Genomic DNA, 20,914 nt, shown 5'->3' with positions numbered 1-20,914 from the left:
AATGACATCCTTGACCTTAACAACACAATTTTTCGGCCTGCATTTACATCTTTGCCCGTTTATTTAAAGCAAGCTATAAAACCTATAAAAGAGTGATAAAAATGTCTTTTAAGTAGTAATCAGTTCTTTTCTTCGCTAGATCTTTTTAATAATTATTTTTAATCTGTAGTCTTTCTACAGATTTTTTTTATTCCCAGACAGTGGATTATAAGCACATGCGAACTTGTGCGCTAGGGGACTGACTAGGCAGGATTTCCTCTGATCTGTGTCACTGCAACAGCCAGCCACCATGCTGCACCCTTCAACAGGCACGTAGAGAGGATATTATATAATCTACTATAGTTGGTGTGGGAGGGTCTGTGTAAATACACTGAAAGACACACCTACAATGCTCTACAAGGAGGGAGTGGGGGGGACCCGTGGCCCCTCCATGGCTGTGCCTTTCCACCTACACAATCACTAGTTTTGTCTTTTCCCTTAAGTCTCTCCATTATAAGCCATCACAGACAGATATGGATTCACAACAGCAGCCTTGTAGCAGCAGTCGCCTCATCAGCTGTCACGTGGTTAACCATACTGGAGCGTGTACTCTTCATTTAGCAGTTGGTTCTTTTCTCTTTAGACTTATTCAAAAGTGTCAGTGATACTAAGGCAGCTTTACTATGCACACAAAAATACAGACACAGAACTCTTGACACACAGACACACCATGAAGACCTCCTCGTTGTTTACATGACAAAGTGAGAGTTCAGTTTAGTGTAGGTTATGTTATTAATAGCTGCCTACAGACAGACTTTTTGACCGATTCCTCACGTCACTTAGCTCCATGGCTCTCAACCAATCAGCTGCTGGAACCCACAGCGCATGCTCATTGAGACTGTCAACTACATTATTGTCATTTGGGCCAAGCTCTTTTTTGCTAGCACTAGATAAATCAAAGTGCAATGTCTACACCATCTTTATATTACTATCCTTTAGAAAACATTTATTTCAGATAGCATTTGCCTTATGATCAAGGTGCTAAATGTACACATGAAAATATATTTTAAGTTTGCATTCCCAGTTTCCACATTTAAATCAGAAAATGCAAATCAACACCTTAACCTTTACCTCCAAAGTAATTCTTTCGGCAAAGTAAATCACTGGATACCTTTGGAAACAAACTAGTGCTGACACTAATTATAAACTGAGGGCAGGGTTTGCATTGATTTCTACACAAGAGGAGGTATAAATAATCAGACATATTACTTTCAGAGTAGACACTTTTCTTTCAGCACATTCTGTTATTTCACTTCACATTCCAGGCAGCCTAAAACAGTGACCTCACTAATCTGGTTCTGAGTAATCTCATAATCTGGACCTGACCGCTGTGTACACATTTCCACACTGAGCTCCACCTGTCAGCCTACAAGCTGGTTGCTGCAAGCGGTCCTGTCTCTTGGCATGTAAAATAATAAATAATTTTCGTGTAAGTAAGAAATAGATGAACATGATTAAGGGACACACAGCAGCTACAGCAGACACAACTTTGTTCAGTGGAAAATCAGTGGAATGTCATAAATGACTCGGATTGTTGTTGACACTAAATTTAATTGCAATCAATAAGTTGTTCAAGCATCTATGGTGGATGCATAGATGAAGTAAGAAAATTATCATACCTTCTAGTGATTCTAAAAAGTTCTGAGAAAAACATCTGAGCTTTTAGCTTCTGACATTAAGCCTGCAGTGTCTGAAACCCCATGTTTTGTGTTCTGTCATTTTGCAGATGATATACTAATATATCACAGTAAATGAAATAAAGGGAAACGGCTGTAAAACTATTTTATCTCCAGAGTGTTTGTTCATTTAAACAAGCAAATCCATCATTGGCTCCATCCTTGTCATATTGCAGGTAGATTTCATTGTAACCATTAATAGAAATGCCTACAGCATTTTTGCTGCCCATCTGTACTCAGTACTACATTGAACATTGAGTACTACATGAACTGTGCAATTATGTCTCCATCCAGCACCCATTTTTGAATTTTGATTTAGCTGTAACCAACTCACCTAATTGAGGTGGTTAATTGAGCTTAATAAGAAAAAAGTCCTGTGTGACATACAGTTTGTGAAACTATATATATATATAGTTATAGATATATAGATATATATAGAGAGATAAAGATATATAAATATATAGATATATACATATAGATCACATGTTCTGTTTTCTCACAGTTACCATGACTTTTTGTGCATATATATATATATATCTATGCACAAAAAGTCATGGTAACTGTGAGAAAACAGAACATGTGATCCCTGTTTGACAGGTGAAGTTGAAATGAAGATTCCTATGTTTCTAAAATGTAAACAATTCAGTTAAGGAATGATTTACATTACAGAACAAAAATTGTAACCATTTTATTTCTGTAATTCTGGATTAAGTGTGAGTTTAAACAAACTGTAATTATCACTGAAATCACCTTTTCTTCTGTACCGTATTCTAAACATTTTTTAGTACCTATTTCATAAAGGTAAATGTTAAATTCCATCTGACTGTTTACTCTGTGTAATATATTTATGGTATGATTTATGCAGAGTTTGTGAAAAAGTTATTTGACTGGGCTTTAGCTGGTTCCTCCATCTTTCCAGTTAAGCTGGTTTTGGCAACTACACCTGATGTGAGTGAGGAAGCATGAACCTACCCAGATGGACTCTCATAAAATAATGCTTAGGTCAGCTGATATTGCTCTTGATGTTTTCTGAAAGGTTGTTATTCAACCCTTTGCTTTTGTCTTCATAAGCTCTATGATGCATATTAATCTCAGAGAAACAGGTTGTCGTTAAGGAGATATGGGGCAAGGCCTCAGCTCAGTTCACTCATAAACGGGAAATATTATTTCTGGTTCGTTATCTCTTCCTGGATTCTGAATGTTTGCCATCTGCTGTTTGATTTGTGTTGTTAAACTATGTGCCGAGCTCTAAAAGATGTTATGAAACTGGCATGTAGTAGAAATCTGAACTGGTTGTTAATAACATTTTCACCTTACAATACCTTTTATTTACTTTGTTAATTTTGATGCTTGAATGCCCTAAAAACAAGAAAAATTGCTTGCCATGTGTTATATAATCTCGTTTTTTAGACACTAGTTGACTCCAACGGCTAACCTACTTTTTTTTCCAGGGTAATTTTGTTCCATTCACTTTGCAGAGTTGCTTTTCCACCCAGCTGAAATTGAAAATGTAATGCCCAGCCTCCCATTATCCGTGGTCATGAGGATGAATAGATGTTGGTAAAATTGTCTCTCGGAAAAACCACTTCAATCTGTTTTCCCATTATAAGAAAACAAGGACAGGGGAGATGAGAAACACTTCAACGCAATTTAGTGTTAAGAAGTCAGACTTTCATTCAGTCTGTGTGTGAGATTGTTTATCAGTAGAACAAACATCTGTATGTTCCTGGATGTACCTTCCAGCTCTGGGTCACTAGGATGCAACTAGTCAGTGTTATGCATAATGCCCCCATCAAAGAACAGGAAGTGGCCTACAATTGATGACCTATATATGTGTTTGCCTCCGTTTGTGCCAGGTGCTGGAGAAATTCATGTCTCGTCTGGTCCAGAACCGAGTGATGGGCCACAAGGATCTGCGGACTCTTACCAAATACCAGCTCATTCTTGCCAGGGATCAGTTCAGAAAGAATCCACCACCACACCTCAAGGCATGTAATGACTGTGTCCCATTGTGGTATTTACTGTCTGCTGTAATATGTAATTTTACATGATATGATACACAGGTTTTTACATCTACTAAGACCCATTTTAAGAAAATGTGGCGCCTTGAAACTCGAGACATGTAGCCAGCTATTCAATGATTTAACTGTGAATGCATCGGTTGTTCTGAATATTATTTAATAATCAAGTCGCTAATCTTCATTTACAAAGATATGGAAAGAGGGTAGCCTGTGGTGATGCATTTACAGAGAATTATCCCTCTTGTCTCTACAGAGCTTTATCATGACTTTGTGCAGGACTTTGTGTTCATCTGTCTGGCTTGCAACTTTAATGCTACTTTGATTTACTGTCATCTCCTTTTCATAATGCTACAGTAGGCAGCTGTTTCCAGTTAAAACACTGTACCAAAGCAGGCATACGGGGGCAGTACCAAAGAAAAAAAAATTAAGCACTTAGCAGATGCTAAGAGACAGATGTTTCCCTTGGAAACTAGTAAACACTAAAAACAGATTTCAAAAGATAGTGAGCTTTGGCTTTTATTTGCAAAACGAACAGAAACACAACTCCAGATGAAATTAAGTGCTGTTGTGTTGCATATGTAAATAAGGTTCAGCATATATACTTCCAGTTGCTTACGGTTATTTAGAATAAGCCGGGGCTGAGGTGTGCTGGACGATAGTCTTTGGTTCAGTGGAGAAAGAAACCTATTATTCTCTTTGTTAGTGGAACATTTTATATACTCAATTTTTGTTTAAAAAATGTTATTGCTGCAGTTGAAGAAGTTATGTACGGTTCTATTTTTCGTACTATTTTTCCACACTTAATGGCCAAATATTATATTTATTTTCTTCCACTGTCACTCTGATCCCACATTGGTCTCCTGAAGTCACACAGCCTCTTTCACTCAGCAGGGTCCACAGCAGGGAATGCTGGAGGGCGACTTTGCCCTTTGCATCAGCCTGTACCATGGCTACGAGCTGCTAATGCAGATGGGCCTCCGATCTCTCTTCTTTTACATCCAAGGAATCATGGACGGATCCAGAGGTCAGTCACCTCACCTCTAACTTTTGCAGTACATTTCTTAGCCCTTTATCCAAACAATATGTTGAGTCAGAGAACAGTACCCTTTCGAACGCCACATTATCCACGGGTGGAAACACGTTTTTAACATCAGGACTCTCCTTGCTTTGTTTGGCTCAGAGATGTCCAGGGCCAAGAACGAACTGCAGAGAACTCCCACGTTCATGGATTTCTACAAGGAAATGGAAACTATGTTTATGAAGCCATCTGCTGGTATTTAAGTTTTTATTCAATTCACATAGCTCACATATTTGAGCCTGTTATGTAGCCAGAAGAAGAGTTTTGATATCTTAATTTACTCTGATCAGTGATATTTTCTATTATCACAAAAATACCTGCTTTAAAATACAGCAAAGGATCCACTGCTTTGGTTTCACTGTTTTTGTAGGTCCAGATGAGCCATTCATTTACAGCCACCCCAAACTGGAGAAACTGGAGGAGGTTGTGCTGCGCCATTTCAGACTGTGGGCTGAGAGCTCAGCAAACAATAATGGTGATCTACTTAATATAGCACTGCTATGCTGTGACTCACACATAGGTTCAAGCAGAAATGTGACATTCTCTTCTAACTACATCATGTTTTGGTTGATTATCCTTCTTGCTATGTTTATAGAAAACAAATAATTTTGGAAGCTCAGGATGTGATGTTCATTAAATTTGTGGTAAACTTAAACCACAACAGTAGCATCCATACATTGATTATATCTATTAACAAAGGAGATTTAAATAACAGTGCTTGGTACAGTATAGTTTCATTAACTTGGAACTGAAAACCAAAATACATTTTCTTGAGGTAGTGTTGACCTGAGCGTATTTAATTTCAAGAAGATCACAGAACAAAGCATTCCTCTGTCTGAATTAGACTGTCATAAAAGTACAGCAAGAATTCAGCTCAGGATTATTGAAGGCATTTTTTATTCAGTCTGTTTCTCTTCTGTCTCCTCAATGTCCAGGCTCAGGTCCTCAGGAGGTAAGCACGCGTGTGATGATCTTTTCATCATTTCGGGAGAGTGTACAGGAGATCGCAGCCATGTTGAACCGCCATGCTCCGCTGATCAGGGTCATGACATTTATGGGCCAAGCTTCAGCTGGGAAGGGGGTCAAAGGCTTTACCCAAAAGGAGCAACTGGAGGTAGACCCTTTTTTTAAACAGTAAGACAAGTGTTATTAATGTTTTGAGGCACAGACAACTGCTAGGCAGAAGGAAAAGCCAGGAGAAGATTAATTTATGTAAAAGACTGAAGGAGTACACAAAGAGGGTTGGTGTGACAGAGAAGGATGGTAGGGATAGCGTAAGGTGGAGGTGATCCATAAAGGGAGCAGAGGAAAGATTAAGAGGACAGTGTCCAAGGCTAAACTCCTTTTTGGCAAGCTAAAATTGACTATGCAATCTTAAAAGAGAAAAAAACACAGAAAGCAATGACCAACAATATTCAAAGACTTGTGATCACATGATAAAAAACAGACTCATATCCCACATAAAAAATGTATTCAAATATGCAGTATTGTTTTAAAATTCAGCAGAATTCATGTGTAACTTTTCCTTTTAATGACAGTGAACTCCATGTTTGAGTTTGACCTGCCTTGTTTACATTTGGTATGGTTGTAGTATAAAAGTGCACTTTATAAGCACCTCATGGGGTGGCCGTGCTTAGGGCATCTACTGATTGGAAAGTTGGTAGTTTAAATTCTGGCTGCTCCAGTCTGACAAAATATCGTTTGACAAAATACTGGTCCACAAGTTTCTCCCAGTGCATCCATCGCCAATGTGAATCTATATAAAAGCTGGATAGAAATCACTTAGCTGTAGAAACAAGCTTGTGTGAATGTGTGTGAATGGTTAAATGAGGCATGTTGTATAAAGTGTTTTAAATGCTCAAGTAGAGTAGAAAAGCGCTGTGTAATAACCAGATCGTTGTAGGGTATAGTGTTATAAAACCAACAAAGAAGCTGTGTACAGCAGTCAGTGTAATACCCATGTATTAATTTCACTGCCGGTTCCATAGAAATATAATTCCTCTCTGCAGACTGCGTGTTCCATTTCCTATAAGCAAATAATACAGGAATCGAACTAACATGCAAATGCACTGACCATCCCATTGGCTGGTCTGGTGATGGACTATAAATAGAGCAGATCTTAATCTGTAAAATGTCATAAAAAGGGACTCTAATTTGGAACAAGCAAACAATTACTTCAGTTTTCCATTAGTATGTAGTTAGCACAGATTTGTATTTCTATAATACTTTTGCTATATGGTTGCACTAAAGAGTTTAGGAGGACAGTATAAGCTGGAAAGATTAAAATACTTTATTCTTTGTATGACTTTTTCCTACTTTTTTGTTGCAGGTGGTACACAAGTTCAGACAGGGAGGCTTCAACACACTGGTGTCAACCTGTGTGGGGGAAGAGGGCCTGGATATCGGAGAGGTAGACCTCATTGTTTGCTTCGATGCACAGAAGAATCCTATTCGTTTGGTACAGCGAATGGGGCGTACCGGACGTAAGCGTCGGGGACGCATTGTTGTCATCCTGGCTGAGGGGCGGGAAGAGCGGGTGGGTGTTGTATAGTAATTCTAGTAATTTCTAGGCAAAATGAGAAATGATAACGCAAATGTGGCTCCACAAAACCACCTAAAAAGTTCAGTCTTTGTTTTCTCCAGACTTACAATCAGAGCCAGAGCAACAAGCGCAGCGTCTACAAGTCCATCACTGGCAACAAAAATGGGTTCCACATGTACCCCAACAGTCCCCGTATGCTGCCTGAAGGGCTGTACCCCAAACTCCATAAGATGCACATTACCTGTGGGCAGTTTGACCACCAGGAGAACAGCAGGCGGTCTGTCAGGGGTCGGCGGTCTCACGCCCAGAGTCGGGCCTCACTCATCCACCCTCAAAACCTAAGTAATTCCAGTCTTTTTGTAAGATTGATAAAGTTTTCCTTTGTGGGATAGTTTTCTGATATTGACTGAGCACATCTGTGTATCTCTTGGTAGTTCAACAGGGCAGCTCAACATCCAATGGTTTTCTGAGCAGTACAGAATATTCCCTATGGGAGTCAACCATGAAGCTGGAGGATACTGAGCCCCATCCATCCCTGAAGCAGTCACACTTCCTGTCAATACCCAGTGACCCACTTCCTCAGGTTTCTTTAGTATTATTGTTTTGTTTCTCTCATTCTACTGCAGGTCTGAAAAACAGCTAAACAAGGGTACACTGATTATTGGCTCATTTTAAGTTTAACCTTGACAGCCGTGCCATGAGCCATACATACAGGATATGCTACTATCCATTGACAGGAGTTTTGAATAGAAGTACCCCCTTGAACCACTTCATATGTAACAATAACAGCTGAGACCAGAAATGGGGAAAAAATAGAAATGAAGATATTTTGAGTGGATCTATGGATTTCTGGCAGTTCAGTGCACTTCCACATTTGCATGGGGCACGGAAAGTTCAGTTGCCATGATTTCAGGTGGAATAATCTCCCACCTACAGCTGGAAAGCTATGCATGGTAAAACCAGTGTGTGTCATATATTATTGACTTGAATGTAATGATATTATTTCTACTTCAACCTTACTTTTTAATTATGTTATTTCATGTCCCTAAGGAGGAGGTTTCCAAAGGCAAACAACCATCCAGGGAGCTGTCTTTGTGGGAATGGAGACACTGGCAACACAAAGCGCTCCCTTCTCATGTTGTTGATCATTCCCTCCGCTGCAGCCACTTTATTAAGGTGATGGAGCTCATAGACTGCATGAGAGAGGAAAATGAGGTGAGGCAAATGTTTGGTTAGTCATCATTTTGTTGTTTTATAAATAATATGGCATTCAGATATAGCAAATGTAGTACTTCTTTGTGTCGTACGGGAGCTTAGCTATAGCCTCGAATGCGTTGACAGCTTACTAATAAATCAGTGGAAAGCCTAACCACTAATTCAAAGCATACACCACTAATAGAAAAGCTCTTGGTGATAGGAAACTGGTTTTATAAAATGACCTTAGACATCTTGCGTAAATCTTGCTTAGTTTCATAAAAGGGAGACAGTAGTGAGCATTTACCCATGGGAAAACCAAACTTCATAAACTTACTAGGCTGAAAGGAGTCAGCTGAGTTGCATGTGAACACACAATTGTGGTTTGTGTTGAGTTACTAAATTCATCTTTTTGACCTTGAAGGCAAATTCCTTGCATAATAAACAGTTTCCATGGCGTAATTGTGGCGTTAGTAAGGAGATAAATATTTGATTTATATTCAGCTGGGTCTTTCCAGGCTGTTTCTCCTTTCTTTTTTCTTTCCAGTTGCTATTTAAAGAAAAAGGGACTGAATGAAAAGATTCTCTTTTAAAAACAACACTTCAAACACTATTTTAATTTGTCTCTCGGTGCAATTGAAGCCAAATTTGTTATCAGTGGGTTTTAGTTATCTTTAAAGAGAACTTAGCTATTTTTTTCTCATAGAGGAAATTGAAGGGTTTACCATCTCAAAGTGTTCTAGCTCATCTCTCGTCACAGTTTGCTGACCCAGCAGCAGCTTCGCTCATGCTTTAGCTGCTAATTGAGAGTAACCAAATCAGTATGGTTATCACATCACTACTGTCACAACAACTGTTGCTCCGTTGAATTTGCATCTCAAGAATGGAAGATGGAACCAACTCAAGTATTGCTTTGGTGTTATTTAATAACCAGTGTATGAGAAAGGTAATTTAATCACATGGTTTTTCCAATTACTTTCTTCCTGACCTTGTTTTTTGTGTTCAGCTAGTAAATCCCCGATACACACCTTATCGCCCGATATCTGTTATAGCCCGCTACAGGCCTCCTCGTCTCGCCATCTGCCATTTCACAAGATTGTGCCGTCGATAAGACCCCAATTTATCCAAATCCTTGAAATTAGGTCAGAGATTATGGTAAAACTGACTGTTGGCTAAACTAACAAATGGGCTGTTATTGCCATTTTTCTTCCCAGTACGGATCTTGACCGTACTCGTGAAGGAGAAAATTATTCCACCTGTGAAAACAAAACAGGATTACAGGGCAAGATGGCAGCTTATATGTCACATGTTTCCATGGTGGTTGAATTCAGGTCACAAGTCAGCCAATGAACAATTAGTATTTGGAAGTTGGCACATTTTTCATAATTTTGCTTCTCTACATGCTACAATAGAGTTGAAGTGAGATGATAAAGGTGTGATTGTGGTCTAGACTTTCAGCTTGAAATCGACCAGCTTAACAAAAGTATTGCATTAACCGTATAAGAACAATCATTTTTGAGTTCCTCCAGTTTTGCAGCCTGAAAACCAATTGGACACTCTAAAACGAGTTGGAATGCTGTGTAAAATGTAAGTAGAAACAGAATGCAATAATTTGCAAATGTCATAAAAACACATTTTATTAACAATTGAATATGGAAAAAAATGTTTAAATTAAGAAAATTTACCATTTTATGAAAAAAGTAGGGTCATTTTGAATTTAATTGAAACTCAGAAACATTTGAGCAGATGAACAAGATGCCATGTTTACCACTGTGTAGAATCACTTCTTCTTTTAACAACAGCCTGCAAATAGTCTGGTCTCTCCTGGGAACCAAGGCCACCAGCTGCTGGACTTTTGGGAGTCCCATTTTTCTCTGATAAAGAATTCTAGCTGCTCAACAGTGCAGGGTCCTCTGTAAAATATTTATTTATTTATTTAGTGCCAAATCTTTTCAGTTGGTGAGAGGTTTGCACTGCAGGTAGGCCAGTTCAGCACCTGGACTCTTCTACTAGAAAGTCACATTGTTGTAATAGATAAAATATGTAAGGGAAAAGATCCCATCTGGATGGGAGCATGCGTTTCTCTAGGACCTGTATATACTTTTCAGCATTGATGGTGCCTTTTCAGATGTGTAAGTGGCCAAACTGATGGGCACTAATGAACCCCCATAACATCAGAGGCGTAGGCTTTTGAACTGAGCCCTGATAACAAGCTGGGTGATTCCGCTTCCTAGTTTGTCCTTTAATCTGTCCATGTTTTCCAAAACAAATTTCAAATTTTGACCTTTCTAACCACAGAACAGTTTTCCACTTGGCTTCAGTCCATTTTAAGTGAACTTTGACCCAGAGAAGCTCACGTTCATCTATGTTCATGTTCTTCTTTGTATGAGAGAGCTTAACCTGCATTTGTGGATGGCATGGAGAACTGTGTTCATAGACAGTGATGTCTGGAAGATCCATGTACCTTTCACACACACATGTCTCCACATCCTCTGAATTCACATCATCATCATCTACAACACATGATATCATCAAAAGATAAAAAGTCTTATTTTGAGGAACATTATTGTGAAGTTCTTTGTAGTTTTTTGTTGATTATCTGTTAAAACATCTCCTGAGAAACCTGGCCTTGCTAAGATGCTGAATCACATTACTGACCTTTTGCCAATTATCCTAATTACTTGCAAAATCTTCCTTCAGCTGTTTCTTTTTAATATCACTTATGTTTACAGCTTTTTATTGCCCCGTCCCGACTTATTTAAAGATGTGTTGCTGCCATCAAATTGAAAATTAACCAATATTTTTCAGTTTATTTTAGTTTGTTGGAACCCTCAGTTGTTCCTTTCTTGTAGGCCTTCTCTACCCTCACTTATCTTCAGTGTACTTCAGTAGGTAAAAACCATCTTCAAGGAAAAATTCAAGTGTTTTCCTAGACCAGCCGAGGGCATCATCACCTAAACTTGAATGCAGAGCAAGTACTTGTTAAAACATATTTTCATGTTCATGTACATAACCTTTTTGGTCCTTTAAGTTCTAGCTGGATGGAAATAACCAGAATTGTATACACACCAAATACCTAGAAAAAGTTAATAAAAGATTCCTGAAAGGTTCTGGCTCGACACCAGACTGATCTGTCCGTCACAAAATTAAATTAGAAGCTGTCTTCAGCGTCTCCATCTTCAGCGACTGAGAACAAAACCTCTTTCAAATCTGTAATTAGTTTTGAATTTATTTATTTCCAGAAAGAGCAAATCTCTTTTTTAAATCTACACAACCAGTAAACAAACTACAGCAGTACAAATGTATTTTAAAGTCCACAAAACATGTTTGTTCATTTTGTTCTTGTTTTTGTTCATCGTTTTAAACACATAAAGTTAAGGATTAACTCGCAATATAGAGGTGATGGTGAAGTCTTTTTCGTTTTTGCAGCTCACGCACAAAGACATGTGTTCACCTTTCAGGCATTAACTCATAAGCGGACTCTCCCTCAGCACTCACCTCCTTTACTCTCGCTGTCAGGGATAATGTGAGCCATGGATTACTTGCTTGGCCTGAATTTGAAGAGTGCTTTTGACCCTTTGCTTTTTTCTCTATGTCTCTTGGCATCACAGTTTAAAACAAACAAACAAAAAGTACTTGAATCAAAGGTCAAACATTATTTTTCCTATTATTCTCCTCCACTAAATATCCCCACTCTGGAAATCATGTGCTCATGAGACAACAAAACAAAAACACACAAGAAAAAACCCACCCTAAATAAAAAAGAAAAATCTGTTTTTCATCTCACTGTTTCTGTCTTTTTACAATGAAGATACCCAAGCAGCAGGCCCCTTCTCCTGATATTATGTAATGGTTCAGAGAACTGTTATGTAAGGCCAGAAGGCTGGAAGTAGGTCAGGCTGTGATGACCTAGATGTATAGTGTACTAGACTGAGGAGGATAGAGTTGTAGATCAGAAAATAGATGCAGAAAAGATTTTTAAAAAGATAAATTAGACACAGTTTGAAGATAATTTAAATGTTAAAAAGATATCTAAATCTGAATTTTCCATTCCAGTTTCCCATTTCTATTCTAAAATAGATATTCTAGAATACTGTTGAAATGTAATAAAGATAGATGGTGCGGGATGGTATGATCTGTAAATCATAAAAAAGCCCTATATTAATATGAAAATAGTATAGCATCATTATCTTCATTCATCCATTTATTTTCTAATCTACTGATCCAGCTAAGTACAAGCTATAGCAAGGTTGTTTGTAACTCCCTCACCTCCAACCGGTCGTAGCAGGTGGCCGCCCCTCCCTGTTCCTAATTCTGCCTGAGGTTTCTTCCTGTTAAGCGGGAGATCTTCCTTCCCACCATTGCCAAGTGCTTGATCAGGGGGGGGGGGGCATCTGATTGTTGGGCATTTCTCTTTGTTATTGTAGGGTCTTTACCTTGCAATATAAAGCACCCACCTTGACGAGACTGTTGTTGTGATTTGGCACCATGTAAATAGAAGTGAAATGATTTGAATTGGACAGTATGGGCAGTATATCCACCCTGCAGCATATACTTCTTTCTCAGTAAAGGCCTTGCTTAATTCATGGTTATTAGTAGAAGTAGTCTCTGTAGCTCAGGTGACCTTCATGTAGCTCACACCCTTAAACCATTCAAAACATTTAGGGCTAAAGGATGAATAGAAGTGTCTGTTCCCCAACACAGGCAAACAGGAGATGATACACCACAGTGGTAAGCATGCCCTTTTTTTTTCTTTCTAAATCTTTGACAAGAATTGTAGGAAACAGACATATAAGGAGAGAAACTATCCTTATAATTATGTTATTGTTATTTATATATCCACTTAAAGCTGAATAAGCAATAAAAAAATACATAGATGGATTTTGCTTTGATGTAAACAAATACAGTATCTCTGGGATTATTATCATACAATTATTTTGGACAAACAACCAGCATTGGTTTATTTTTGTAAGTTTGTCATAAGTCATTCTTCCTTCATGTGGTCCTGTTGAAACTTGCCTACCAGTGGCTGATGTCACAATTAGCTTTAAAAAAACCCCAGAAACTGTCTTTAGATCATCCTTCATTATTTTGAGTTGTGATGTCACAGCCAAATACGTTGAAATATAGTCTTGTAAATCAGCATTTTCAGTTGTTCATAGTCAAATGGTGTACAACAAGCTGAGGACAAAGACATTTGAAGATTTCTTATCCTGAGCTCATGAGCATCAAATTCATGTTGTTGTAGTGCAATGAGATAATCAGCTGAGAGGAGTTTCCACTTTGCTGCTCCCCTCATCATGCAGTCTGAAACGATATGAACCGTCTGACCCTTTTAGCCTACACAGTGCTCTCTTTATCTCGCTCTGTTCTCGTCATCAAGGTTATTTCTGTCTGCAACATTTCTAGATGTGGCGACTTAATCTGATCATTAATTAATTGACTGCCAGGGGTTGGGGTTAATCCTATATGAGTGAAGCCCAATCCATTAATTTTAGCAAGAATATCCATAAATGGCATCAAATATTATTAGAAAATCCATCTTTTTTTCTACAAGGGAGGCGATTGTTAATCGAAAACCAGATGCTAGAAGATAAGGTGTAGTAAATAGAAGCTCATCAGTCTCTTACAGAGGTCAAAAAACAAAAAACAAAACAGCGACAATAAACAACGTCAAAGAGCAGTAATCACATGGTAGCAACTAGAAATTAGGGATGTAGATATGGTCAAAACAACCTTGCTCAAGTTTGAATCAAGCAAAGATGATCTAAGTGACTCTGAAAATGGCATGGATGTTGGTGCCAGATGGTTCTAACGATGAGAACATATCCAGTAATTAGCAGTTCTCTGGGTGGAGATACTTTGTTGATGCCAGAGGTCATAGGACGGTGGGCAGACTGCTCTTGATGAGTCTCTGTTTCTTCTGCAGTATCCAAATATCTGGATGCCTTTATTAGTGTGTACCTATGGGCAAGATTTAAGATGTTCTGAGAAGGGTTCTATAATACAAACATATGATATTACAGAACTTTATGAAAGCAGCCGACTCACGATAATATGAACAGTCTTAATCCCATTCTTAATAAACATAACCATCAAATCCACCCTGTGCTTTTTGTGTTTACAAATTTGACCGTTTTGACAAAAAAACTCAATTTCTTGGGATTCGTTTTGTAAGTTAATAGTATCGTTTCACTTGGTATTAGTCATTTTTATTTTTGTAACACATAGTTTTAGTTTTATGTTTACTTATGGTAATTTAAAACACATTTCTTGGCTGTGAATTTAAAAGAGATAGTCCAGTTTTTTTATATATATTTCTAGGGAAAGCCTCACCTCTGAAAAGTATTTGGCTCTTAATCACAGGTGTGAAGTGCTGAAATGATAATTACACTGTGTGACAACTGCAAGCAGCTCAGTCTTTGCCCGCAAGTTAGTTTGCTTTGTTAAAGGATTGAAGGAGGCGGTATAAGGCGTGTAGAAAAAAATAATAAAAAAATTCAAGTCACCACAGAGTTGTCAAGTAAGTACATTTTGTGTTTAGCACACTTAAAAACAAAGTGTTCTACAACAAAAAGAATAAAACTGAAAGGGTTCCTAAAATTCATGTTGCACACATTCACACTATTTACATAAATGAATACATTACCGCCTTATCCTCCAACCACACTTCCCAGAGATTCCAAATGTTCAATGAAAAATATGTCTTCAGCTTAACTTTGAAGACATTTGACTTAGTTGGAGTCATTAAAGGCAAGAAATCACTCTGAAATGCAAAAGATGTTTTAAAGTGAAGTGACAGTGTTTTTAAGGCATTATCAAGAAGGACGTGTAATTTGTGGAGGCTGTGTGTTTTTCCCAAGATAAATGTCTCACACACACACACACACACACACACACGCACACGCACGCGCGCATTCACTTACGTAACAGGCGCCATACTGACTCCAGGTCTTACACTAGAAACCTGCTGATCAAGAATCAGAGTGCTTTGGTTCAATACTCATAAATTAAACAAGGTTGACTTTCCCTGTAATTTTGGAGGAATACTCTGAAACCAACTGACCACTAGCTGCACATTTGAGCAAGAGAAAATAAAAGTGAATGAAAAGGGGAAAAAATGAGGAGGTTATTAGTGAAAATGATTTCTTTTTTTCCCTAAAAAAATGTCAGTTTTTGTCATACCAGCAACATAATGTTTAATTCAAATCCAGTGAAATACCTGTAACATGGATTGTTACAAGTTTCACAATCATTCATTTCCACAGGATGAATAATAATGTCTTTGCTGATTTTGTGACATTTTCCTGTCACACTAAATTTCCTCTTTCCTTAAAAAAAATACCTTGCACAAATACCTTGATACTCACTAAATGATTTACCATGAAATTTGCTACAGACATTCATTGTGACTCCAGTCACTTGGGTTATCCCATGACTTTCCTCTAGCACGATTATGGAGTTCATGTTTTTTTTTTTTTTTTTTGTTTTTTTTTAACTAAATATCTTCATTAATAGGTGGATTACCGTTACTAAAATTGTTCATATTTTACTCAGGATGAAATGTTCTTGATGTAGCTTTTATCTTGTCCAGGACATTTTGTTTGTTGTTTTTCTCTGATGTGTAACTGCAATTTATTCTGCACGTCATGGGTCAGGAAAGCAAATGCACAAACACGCTCGGGACTTAACTCACAGTCAATCCATATAGTGCCTTATAGTGATTAAAACTGAAGTAATTTGTTCTTTTCATGTGGTTCAGGCTATGGGGTTTTGGTGCTAAATAACCAAGACTTCCTTTTATCAGATCAGCTTTTGGTAATGCGGTGGATAAGTTGTCCTTGCTTTCAGTGTTATTGACTTCTATCTAGACAAAAACGGTACTTTTCTCTCCACTTTTGTTAGGTGTCTTTCTTTTTCTTTTGGTTCACTAAAAGTCGTCCTCCTGCTGATTGCAGGCTCAACGGCACCCTGTTGACCCAAGCAGGAAACCACTTTAGATGAATCACTTCCAGGTCATGTGGTTTGCCAAGATGACATGTGCTAGATGATGTGCGTGTACTTGTGCTTAAAGAAAAGATGCAAAATGGGATTTGGGGGGTTTAATTTTCTTTTAATTATTTTGAGTAGTGCCCTTAAAATTATTATTCAGATTTTTGTTTGTTTGGTTTTTTATCTCAAAAGTTACATTGGACTTTTTAGAGCTGTACATCTCTTGGTAGGGCACTAAATGAACAGACATGCTGTTTACTTGTTGAAGCAGCATCAGTGTAAAAGTGCAAGCAGGTCCAAAAAAATCAATTAGATCTCTGTGTCCTTAGTTTTCTTGGAGCGAGATTGCTTCTTATTCAACTTTTTGTTTGTGTGTGTGTGTGTTTGTGTTCAGGGGGAATGTTGTTACGAACGGGAACTTCTTCCTTACCTCCACAAAGAGGACACTGTGAAGAGCAGACGGAAAAAGCAGAAGGGCACAAAGACCTGCACCAAAACCGCCAACGACAAACCTAAACCATCCCATTCCTCTTGGTCTGAACTGGAATATATCGATGAGGAATTTGAGGGGAGCGAGACACGAATAGCTGGGTTATTAACCCCATTGGCCGTGATGAAACAAAGCCCTCCTGCTGAAGATAATAATGAGATACCTTATGATGACAGCATAGACCACTTAAAACTCGAGGCAGAAGATCAGATTACTGATATTGATAAATGTGAAACTGTCACTGAGGACCTTATCAAATCAGATGGAGAACCTGTGAAATTAGACAATCTGTCACAGCTGCCTGCTAAAAGTGATGAAGATGTTCAACTTCAGGCAATGTTCTACTTTCCTAAATGGGATGCAGCCCCACTGCCCTGCTGTGATAAGCTCCTCCCAGGGAGAGATGAGAGTCTTAAGGTCATCCTGGCCAATGTGGCGGAACTCCTGTCCCGATCTCCACCATCACTCATGGATGACTTAGAGCCCCCTCCATCACTTTGTCCTTCTCCTCAACAGCCTCCTCAGCCCTTCCTTGTCAGCTTTACCTTGGATGTGGACGACGACGACGATGATGATGATGATGATGATGAGATGATAATGAGAGAAGTTGAGAAGCTTCCAGATGAGCTTCCAAATGGTACAGACTGTGGTAAAATCTCTCCTGACTTTCCCGATCAGGAGAAGCACCCTGCCAGTGTAGCAGCCAACAGCCCAACTTGGGATGAGGTTTTTGGGGAGGACGTAAATGATATTAATAATATCAGGGATGACAGCAAGGAGTCAGATGATGATGAAAAGTGCAATGGCTTCAAGGAGTATCAGGTTCACGTAGAAGCTGATAGTGTAAGTGAGGAAAAACAGAGCTGGGATGATGTGAGGGATGAAGAAATACCACACTTGACAGATGGTGTTTTGAAAGACGACAAAGCCTCCAAGTGCAGCTCGGAGATGGATGAGAGCATCGATCTGTTCGAGGATGATGACGCCTTCCTGCAGATGACCATTCCCGATATCCCCACTCCTTTGGATGGCGTCACACCCGCGACATCCCCGACGGAGAAGAAGTCTGAAACAGTGCATGTACATACCCCAATTAACCCATGTAACACTACACAGTCAGCAGATGGCACCCACAGATTGAGGACAGTGGAATCAAAAGGAGTGGCATTCAGCAAGGGTTTGACTCATACTGTAAATGCCAAGCTGATAATCCAGAACACAAACACCCATAACACTACAGTGACAAAACTTAATATGCACACACCAGCACAAACTAAACTTATAACAGATAATTCGGTCATGGGCAGTGCAGTTACACCCCATTTTAAATCTCCTGAGTCATTTAACAGCATGCATGACTTCTTTTCAGTCAATTTTGAGCTTGGCTATTCACTGGAAGACTCGGAGGAAGAAGATGAAGCAGAGGGCTTTCCTCCCTCTTGTATGCCTGGGTCTTCACAGCCTAAAAAGCAGATTGACTCCACCACACTTTCGGCAGCTGTCTCTAACTCTTCTACTCCCTGTAACAGCTTTGCTAAACAGAGAATACCTCCAGTTTGCAGCGAATCCAAGCATTCCACACCACAAATGCTGTCAGAATGTAGGACGTCTAAAAGTGGTGCTCTCCCGTCTCCGATCATGTCCCCGGGAGCAAAGCAAACCTTAATGCCCGGTCTGCCCTCCAGCTTGAAACGCAGACGAGCACAATGTGGCGTCACTGTAGCAGAGAGAGGGCCTAATGAGGAAAACGGCTCATGCCATGTTTCTGACTCTTCTCCTCATGCAGGTTTGTTTAATCTCAAAGAAAGAAACAGCATTTTTATTTTTAGTTGGTTCAACCAGTCGTATTTGTATCTACCTGCTTGTTTCTCTCACCTTCTTACTTAGTGGAGGGCAACAGTGACAGTGAGGATGAAGTTGTGCTTCATAAAAGAAGACATCCGAACAAAGTCAACCCCTTATCATCCCCCGAAGTGGTGAGAAAGTGCTGAATATTTCAGGAATCTGATGATCTTTTAATTTTTAAAATGCCATACATTTCAGAAGCATTCGCAGTGGCTGTAACAAAAAATGTAAAACATTTCTGTCTGAAAGTCATTTAGTTTTCAGCATCCTCTCTTCAAATGGGCTGTTTTTTGTTTAGTGTTTTTCATTTTGAATTTTCGAAGGTGTTGTTGTACAAGGTAGCCCAAAATCCAGAGGAATTGCTTTAAACAGGAAAACATTTACATACACAACAGTGGAGCAATTTTGTTTTTAGTCTAGCTACATTTTTGTATTAATGGGGAGCTTTTATGCTCCAGCTACATAGTTCATACTGACCTAGAGTAGCATTGCGTGATTCATGAATAATCCTTATTTAATCTTGTGCTGGACAGTGGGTGAAGCATCTAAGTTCACCCACTGTATGTCACAAACAGTTTTCGCTCCCTTCCCCCTTTAGGACAGCTTTCTTCTGATTGGCTGCAGATCACAAACAAAATCTGAACAGCATATAGATGGGGGGGGGTTCAGTGGCCTCAGGTTGTTTGACACTTTGGCCGTGTTTAATATGAACATCCAATATTATTGAAGTATAACTAATACAAAAGATAAGGAGAAGCATTTTAAGCCCCCTTTACAGAGGTTTTAACCAGTAGTAAACAAATAGTTGCTGCTCACTTTGCAATAAACAAGGCATATATGACAAAAAAAAGAGATATGAGGAGGTATCTGATTCAGACAATTTGCTTCTATCATTCATTTCCAGGCTTAAGATATTCAGCTTGTATTCAGGGGGAGAAGCTTCTTTAGGCCTCAGGCTGCACTTTTTTTACTCTATGCTGTATCTAACATGTAGCATGTCTTGTTTTTGCTAGTCTAAGATCAACAGTGATGTGGACTCCCCGCTGGTAGTGAAAAGAAAACATGCTGCTGCACTCAATATTGTAAGCTCTTCATGACTAACAGTAATGCATAGCACATGGTTCAGTCTATTCAACACAGATGATGTGATTTAATTACTGCTCCATATATCACTTAAAGATGTTTCTACAAGTGCTCATTATCTAATAATATGTCATAAACTACTAACAGTTTTCAGTATTTCACCAATTTGTTCTCTGTGTTCCAGTCTGATGAAACGGGAGGCGAATCTGTTTCTGATGATGATTTCCAGAATGAATCTGTTTCTGTGTGCAGAGCCACAGTGCAGAGAGCTGAAAGGAAAGGGGCCACAGCCAAGGTTTGTACAGCAACAGATGGCTCAGCCGGATGCTGTGATCTGAGATCCGTGTTTTCATGTAAACACAATATAAACATGGCTCGTATTTAGGTTTGGGTCTAATGTTTCTAATGTGAGTGGGGAATGCCTTTTTGAAATGACTGCAGTGTTATGGAAAAGTCCTCATCCATCCATCCATCTCAGCTCTGGACAGAGTGCGTTTGGTTTTCTGCGTTTTTCCCCAGAAAGCCATTCATGGATGGACGGATGGTTCTCCAGACTTTGTGATGGTCTTAAAAGGCTATTTTTTCACTCATTTTCAGTCCACAGCTTTTACCTGACCATTTTCAGAGCATGTTTTTTTGTGGGGGGGCACTATATCTTTAAGCTTTTTGTTACTAGCAGCCTATGACAAAACAGATAATGTGTTCCATAATTCTTTAGTTGACAGTTATGAAATAGTATTTTTGCACCAACAAGGTGATTCCTAAGGAGCTTTTAGCTGGGAACTTTGTCGTTCAATGTTGTTCAAGAAGCCTGGAGATCTATTCCTGAAGGCTACTTAAAGAAATTATCAAAAAACTTGCCAACAGAGTTTAAGCTGTGTTGAAGAAAAAGGTGGTCACACCAAATATGGACGATCAACCTCATTAGAATTGTACAAACTCTGTTTTAGCCTT

At 38.9% G+C, this 20,914-nt stretch overlaps 1 protein-coding gene across 1 annotated transcript in view; it reads left to right on the top strand.

The window, feature by feature from the left end:
- The window catches only part of fancm (FA complementation group M), a 41,372-nt gene that overhangs the window by 15,744 nt on the left and 4,714 nt on the right, over positions 1 to 20,914 (top strand). The window contains exons 5-17 of the mRNA XM_005477144.3: positions 3,572 to 3,703; positions 4,628 to 4,760; positions 4,917 to 5,009; positions 5,185 to 5,289; positions 5,750 to 5,928; positions 7,144 to 7,350; positions 7,458 to 7,698; positions 7,791 to 7,939; positions 8,407 to 8,571; positions 16,937 to 18,818; positions 18,920 to 19,008; positions 19,891 to 19,959; positions 20,145 to 20,255. Coding sequence (XP_005477201.1) covers positions 3,572 to 3,703; positions 4,628 to 4,760; positions 4,917 to 5,009; positions 5,185 to 5,289; positions 5,750 to 5,928; positions 7,144 to 7,350; positions 7,458 to 7,698; positions 7,791 to 7,939; positions 8,407 to 8,571; positions 16,937 to 18,818; positions 18,920 to 19,008; positions 19,891 to 19,959; positions 20,145 to 20,255 — 3,555 coding nt within the window. The remainder of the gene's footprint in view (positions 1 to 3,571; positions 3,704 to 4,627; positions 4,761 to 4,916; positions 5,010 to 5,184; positions 5,290 to 5,749; positions 5,929 to 7,143; positions 7,351 to 7,457; positions 7,699 to 7,790; positions 7,940 to 8,406; positions 8,572 to 16,936; positions 18,819 to 18,919; positions 19,009 to 19,890; positions 19,960 to 20,144; positions 20,256 to 20,914) is intronic.

This window comes from Oreochromis niloticus, linkage group LG19 (assembly GCF_001858045.2).
Source record: "Oreochromis niloticus isolate F11D_XX linkage group LG19, O_niloticus_UMD_NMBU, whole genome shotgun sequence".
NCBI lineage: Eukaryota > Metazoa > Chordata > Actinopteri > Cichliformes > Cichlidae > Oreochromis > Oreochromis niloticus.
This window is presented reverse-complemented; position numbering and strand designations above follow the sequence as displayed.